Source organism: Cibotium barometz, chromosome 39 (assembly GCF_041138505.1).
Source record: "Cibotium barometz isolate CiBa-2024 chromosome 39, ASM4113850v1, whole genome shotgun sequence".
In the NCBI taxonomy this organism is placed as follows: Eukaryota; Viridiplantae; Streptophyta; class Polypodiopsida; order Cyatheales; family Cibotiaceae; genus Cibotium; species Cibotium barometz.
The window spans coordinates 2,580,493-2,587,403 of NC_141084.1; the positions used below are offsets into that span (position 1 = coordinate 2,580,493).

A 6,911-nucleotide genomic window follows, 5' to 3' on the forward strand; every position below is an offset into this window, starting at 1 on the left:
CTTCGACCTCTCCTTCTCTACCTACCAACTTGCTCGTTCACGAGGTATGCTCTGATACCATTGTCAAATCCCCAAGGATCTTCCCTCGTGATCGATCTTGGTTCGAAACTCGAATCTTGCAAACAAACGAACAACAAACAAGCAAAGGGGGGGTGCAGGCTTGACTCACCTCCCAACCATGACAGCCGTGGGCGAGCCCACAGTCTTGGCTGTCCCCACCGAGCCACGAGCTGAGCTAACTAGGATGACGTACCGACCAATCTCCTCCTCGCGACGTCCCATACCGCCACGAAGCTGCCCTCGCGGGCCTCGAGGTTGCTGCCGGCCTCGGCTGCATAAAGCAGGTGCACGTCTGCACTAGATCCAGGCTCCAAGACCATAGAGCTCTCACAAACTCGCGAGACTCTCTATGTTACAATAACTAACCTTGGCCACCCTTTTATAGGCTCTTGGCCGGTCATCGGGCGTCCACACTTGGGTGCCCGCCCGTCCATACTTGGGTGCCCGCCCGTTAGTATATCCCTAACTCAGCTCGTCAATCAGCCTGCCTAGTTCCAAGCTTTCCCAAGCCTCGAAACTAGTCTTGCATGCGTATAGCACACGGTAGATACCCACTCTGCACATGACAACATAGAGAAGGCCTTTGACACAGTGCAATGGGATTTTATTGTGGCGACCATGTCCAAGATGGGCTTTGGAATTAAGATGTCCGATCTTGTGTATTGGTTGTGTATCAAGGCAGTGAGGCATCATGCATTCTTGATGGTGAACTCTGGTCTTTAGGTAAGTCCGTGCGTCAAGGATGCCCTTTGAGTGCCTTATTATATGCCATAGCAACTCATCCTCTACTTCTATATGTGGATCATCTTACTCGGCAAGGTGCACTTCGTGGTCTTCAATTGCCATCTGGCAAGTATTTTGTGGCACGGGCTTATGGAGATGATTCCTTCTTCATGTGACGAGATGATCCTCGTGATCTCTGCATTGTCATGGATGCCTTGGATCTGGTTGGTACACTTGCAGGTCTTCGAATTAATTTCCGAAAATCCAAGATTATCCCTCTCAAGACACAAGCTTGGTACAATGTCTTGTGGCCAGGGGCTCTTGTTCCCTCCAATCACCTGGTTAGACATTTGGTTTATCCACTTGCATGGCACACGTCGTTCAAACACAAGGCTGATTGGGTTTTGCAAAAAATAAACGGGTTTTGCAAAAAATAAATGCTAAATTGCAGTACTAGAAGTAGGCCACATGGCTCTTACATGTTAGATTCCGTATAGTGTAGTCCATTCTCATTGCATATATACAGTTCTTCTTGCCTATGCGTGCTTGGCCAAAGAAGCACTTAGATGAGTACATGCCTGCTATACTAGAGATACTTTGGAAAACCAAGCACAATACTAAAGGCCTCAGACTGTTGCGAAAGGACAAGCTATGTACGTCAATAAATCATGGGGATGTCAACATTCTCGACCTTCATACTCATGTCTTTGCTAGGAAAGCCACTTTGCTCGCTGATTTTGCAGCTCAAAAACAGCCTTGGGCACATATGTTAGCAGCTGTGTGCAACACTTTGAAGTCCGCCACATTTGGTGCATGGACCCCCGACTACTGGGAGGTGGTTTATGGGCACTTTACACAGGGCAAATCCCAGGCTGCCTCTTCAGCTCTAGGTTAATCATGGATTGCAAAGAAACCAGAATGGCATGGAAGATCACCCGAGGTTGGAAACACCATGCGCCTGGAAAGCATACATTGGAGTAGGCTGTTTCGTGCTCTGTTAGGCCTTCTTGAACCACGGAAAGCTTTTTTCCTGTCCCAAAAGAGTGTACGTTTTGTGGCGGTGTGGTTAATGATGAAGGCTATGCTATCTCCTTCCCGAAGCAAGCCGGAGGTATGGGTTAGGCATGCACCACATGCCTCTAAGGGATCTCATATGCACCTTCTTACAACCTCTTAAGCCAATGCCTTCGCTGAATCATGAGGAGCGTTTGAAGGATTGGCGGGTTGCTCCACCTCAGGCTACAAGGTTACATGAACTAACAGCTAAAATGCTTGCTCCTCCTTGGATTGCAGATCATGCTAATGCGCTTTGGACAATGCATAAAAGAGAGAGATGGTGGGGTGGTTGTTTGAGGAGCATATGGAAAAATGGTTTGCCACTGAAAGAAAGACTGTTCCTTTGGAGATGCTTTGTGGGAGTTCTGCATGTTGGTGTATTTTTGGAAAAGAGGCACATTGCTATGGCAAGATGTCACCGTTGTATGCTGCGCAATGAGACAGTGCCTCATTTGTTATGGTATTGTGATTTCTCTCGTGCTCTCCTGGATAGACTCTCAGGTATCTTCGCACGCGATTCCCGGGAGCTCATTTTGGGAAGACATTCAGGCTTTTTGCTCGGATTCCACAACGATATACGAACTTTGGGGTATTCTTTGCGTGGACTACTTTTTGGGCGTTGTGAACAATATGGCAAAATAGAAATCAGATGCATTTTGGACACATTCCTCTGGATCAATACACCTACTTCCGACGCTTGTTGAGACAATCTCTACATGATTGCCGAAACTTGCACCAAATAGACGATCAGCAATACATGAGCTTCTTTGTTTGCTTCTAGGCAGTCAATTCCATGGGCCCTATATAGGGACCTCATTTGTATCATGATGTTTTGTTTGTGATCGTTGTGATGAGGTTTCCCACGGGTAATATAAGAATTACTAAAAAAAAAGTGTGTGTGTGTGTGTGTATGTACATGTACATGTACATATATATGTATATGTATCTATATGTTTATACATGTGTACACATACATACATACATACATACATATTATGTATGTATGTATATATTGGGGTGTGTTGTAACTTTTCACATGCGAGTACAAGATGCTGGAATCCTGAATGGGTGGATACAAGGGGTGTGTTGTAACTTTTCACATGCGAGTACAAGATGCTGGAATCCTGAATGGGTGGATACAAGGGGAGACTACAAGAACTTTTCATGTGTGAATATAAGAGGCAGGAAGCCCAAATGGGTGCATTATTATGTGTGTGTGTGTGTGTGTGTGTGCGTGGGTGTGTGTATATGTATATGTACATCTACATGTATGTTTATGTATATGTACATATACATATACATATACATATATATACATAGCAGCATATGCATATGTACATATACATATACATATACATATGTATGTATATGCAAATGCATATACATATACATATACATATACATATACCCATTCAATCTTGTGTATGCTTTACAATACCTAAATCATTACTCGCACATAGTGTCTCATAGATGATTACTTTGCACACCAGTGTCTCACACAGAATTCTATTTTTAAATGGTTTATATATGCATTGCACTTTTGGTCATCCATTTGTGGAGCCTCACATTAAATCGTCAAATGTTAGGCCTGCAAAAGCGACTGTTAGTTCACATCCACAGCGCCGCGCCCCTGCTGCTGTTTGGTGCATGTTGATAAGTCCAGTCATTCTTATATGTGCAGAAACTCATGGTGATTTAGTAACCAGATTTGCCTTAAGAATGTTTCTCTTGGAGTCTTGCACGCTCTTCCTTTCTCTCCTTGCATGTTTTACCTGTCTGTAGAATCTTCTCTCTTTTACGGACCTTTTCATCATGCTATTCCCTCATTCTATTGTTCTCTTTTGAAAGTATTGTGGCAACCTTTGCATGGAAGGAAGGTTGTGTAGCTAGGACTAACATTTATATCATCAAACTTATTAGGGTTCTTTTTGCTTTCCTGTTTGTGGAAGAAAGCAAAAGGCAATGACTGTTTTGAGAAGTTACACAAGTGGACAAAGGGAATAAACATCTTTGAGAAATCGTACTTGCTCATGCCAATACATGACAGGTAATGGGATTTTTGTGTCACGCATTGTTTTGCTGTCTTATTACCAAAATTTTGTTCAACAAATAGTTCCAAAGTGCAAAGTTGGTACTCAAAACGTTAAGTAATCACACTCTATTTCTATCCCTTGTTCTCTTTATGCAGTTCTCATTGGAGTCTGGCAATTATATGCTTTCCTAGAGGGCAAAAAGTACCTTACATTTTGCATTTGGATTCTATGTCTCAAACAGCTGGACATTCAAGTGAAGACATCTATAAGATGCTGAAAAGGTGGGCAGGGCTTAGTTCTTTGTTTTCATCTGAACGTAACCCAAGTCAAGAATTTTCAAAGGTGATTCTAAGAACATGTAGATTCTATTTTCTGTTTTCGCTGGGGCTGGGACGGGGCTGTCAAGGGAGGAAGAGAAGGGGAGGGGGTTCAAAAAACAAAAAGGAGATGTGAGTGAGTGATGGCTATATACATAGGACATTAAAGCTATCAGCCCGATTTTTTTAAAAGGCAGATTCTTTGGAAGGGGAAAGGTGAGGATCAAAGAGAGGTAAAGAGAGAGCAGATAAAAAAAGAAGTCCTTCAGATCGAGTGTTGAGGTGTATGACACGTCGCACGATATAACATGGCATCATATGTTGAGTGATTTTGGGCGAGATTCAAGAAGCGTATTGTTTTGTTGAATTGGAGTAGGTGACGATTAGTTCTGTCTAGGGTACAAGGAGCATAGATGTGTGGTCTTCCATCCACGTGAAATAATACAGAGACTTCAGACAAAACGAAACACTTTGTCGAAAACATTTTTGAAGAATATGAGATAAGAGTTTGTTTGTGTGTGTGTGTGTGTGTGCATGCCACTCTCACGGTTCAGAGCTGGACACTTCCGACTTGCTTCGTTTAAAGCATTGGTAGAGACTAGTGATCTAGGTGAGGAGACCAAATCTTACCAGGGTTCAACCTCAGATGAGATTCTTAGCAGCCATGCCTTCATCAGGAGTGAGCTTGTATAGAAGCACCTGGCCTGTTCATTGGTGCTTAATTGTTGAGGTCTGTGTTTTTCTTCTAGGCTTAAATCTGTCGTCATAGTTTCGTTGACCCGATGTGCTGTTTTGTGTGTATGTGGGTGTGCTGTAGTCTTTTCGACTGTGATTCGGGATCAGCCTCTTTTATCAGCCAAGGTCACCTGTTGCACACATTTTATTGTCGTGATCAACATCTTCAACAACATTGCATCAATGCCCCCACGGATATGACACTTCTGATCCACACCACAAGGTGCCTTGAATTAGAGGTACTCCTGCAGAAGTCTCTGTACGTAGTCAAGTGTTAGATGCAGACTGCAGTGAGTCGTTTACGCAGGAATTTGACTAACACTCAGTAGAGGTTCATCCACATACCACAGTTCTGGGTCTGGATGCAGAGGAGAGTAAGGAAAATGCCCAACATACTATGAGATTAGAGGAAGAGCTCCATGAGCAAGACAACAAGGAATGCTTAACTACAGACCAATAAGATTTAGCCAGGCTGGAGTGGAAATACCATGTGGGGTGGAAAAGGCACATTTTCATCTTTATGGTTTTGCTGATATAGAGTTCTTCTGAAATGTTGTGCAAGGGCATGTTTATAAGTTCGAACCTTGGTAAATCTATGACAAAAAATACTCTGCTGATGTCTTGGCTTTATGTGCGGGTCTATTTTGTCGGCCCTTGCTTTATGCAGTTATTTGGAGGCAGAGCGAAGATGTTTGTTGCAAGAAAATTTTGATGCTGAGGACATAACACAAGTGGAACCATTAAAGGCCATCTGTAAAAGGGTTCCGGTAGTTTTCTTTATGTCAACATGCTGTTTGGACATTTAAGTCTCTTAATCTACTTTTAGATAACTTGGCCTTTTCTTTTGCAAGTCAGGTTCCATTGCAAGACAATGAATGGGATTGCGGCCTATTTGTGCTCTATTATATAGAGCGTTTTGTACAACAGGTGCCTCCACATTGTGATTCTAGTAGTCTTGATGACATGGTAAGGTCACTTTAAGGACTTGTGCAGCATTTAGTCTTCACAATGATATAAGAGAGACCCTCACTGAAATTTCCTTTTCTTTTCTGATTTTTGAAAATTCAGTTTGGTCGGAACTGGTTCCAGCCCAGCGACGCTTCACAGCTGAGAGATGTTATCTTCCAGCTTCTTGAAAGTATTTTTGATCAGGTTTGTCCATAGTGTGAAGCATAAAGAGTACCTGGGTGAACCTGGCTTTTTGTGCCATGTAATCTATGCTTCACCATAGATTTGTTGCTGACTAATGGCTAGCTGCCTTCATTTTTAGCGTCAGCGTTGTCGTGTCCAAGCGTTTTAATGCTACCACTTCAGTTATGGAGGAGGCGCTGGATGCAAGTTTTGGAAAGTGTTTCTGGCTTGAACATGACTGTATGTGGGTTGATGTGGTCGTAAATAGACAGTATGCCACACCATATAAAATAGGGCAGCTCAAGTCGAGTCTTCCTCTCCACAAATCAAAACAAGTAGACTCTCATGCAGCTCCTGGTGTTGCAATTGATTGGAGAGAAATGTTTTGTTGTTGTAAAGTCGCAGGATACTGGGAACCAGTAAAGGACTCTTTGGGTTTGGTGTAGTACTCTAAAGAGGCTATTCAAGTGGTGTGACTGAAGATGCTTTGAAGGTCTTCCCTGTCCAGGACAAGCATGTTGACTCTTTCACATCCAATATGATCCCCTCGTGTAACATTAAGCATGTCGCTTATATTCAATTGACAAAGATATATGGCTACTGTATAGAAGTATGCTTGTGTGAATTGAATTGGCTCGACTTGGAAGTTCCAATACGCTCCTTGTTTTCAAAACTTTAAGCAGGTCGCTTCTATTTGATTTACAATTCTATATGACTAGCAAATAGAAGTATGGTTGTGTAAATTGAATCAGCTCAATTTGGTAGTTATCTTGCCTTTGAGACCAAAAGTTACTAAGTTCATAATTTCAAGTGACATAATGTAAGCATTAATGAAAAGTTAAGTCAGTGTTCATAC

The 6,911-nt window shown here is 42.6% G+C and overlaps 1 protein-coding gene across 3 annotated transcripts in view; it reads left to right on the top strand.

Annotated features, from left to right (window-relative positions):
- LOC147615626 (ubiquitin-like-specific protease 1C) overlaps window positions 1-6,665 on the top strand; it is a 63,412-nt gene extending 56,747 nt beyond the window's left edge. For 2 of the 3 annotated variants that reach the window (XM_086778149.1, XM_086778148.1), the window contains 6 exons: window positions 3,789-3,886; window positions 4,028-4,153; window positions 5,592-5,691; window positions 5,780-5,890; window positions 5,993-6,076; window positions 6,195-6,665. In XM_086778149.1, the coding sequence (XP_086634275.1) occupies window positions 3,789-3,886; window positions 4,028-4,153; window positions 5,592-5,691; window positions 5,780-5,890; window positions 5,993-6,076; window positions 6,195-6,224 (549 nt within the window). In that variant the 3' untranslated portion in view covers window positions 6,225-6,665. Of the gene's footprint in view, window positions 1-3,788; window positions 3,887-4,027; window positions 4,154-5,591; window positions 5,692-5,775; window positions 5,891-5,992; window positions 6,077-6,194 lie in introns of those variants that run through there. The other variant, XR_015262612.1, reaches the window with a different exon arrangement.
- The last annotated feature ends 246 nt before the right edge of the window (window positions 6,666-6,911 follow it).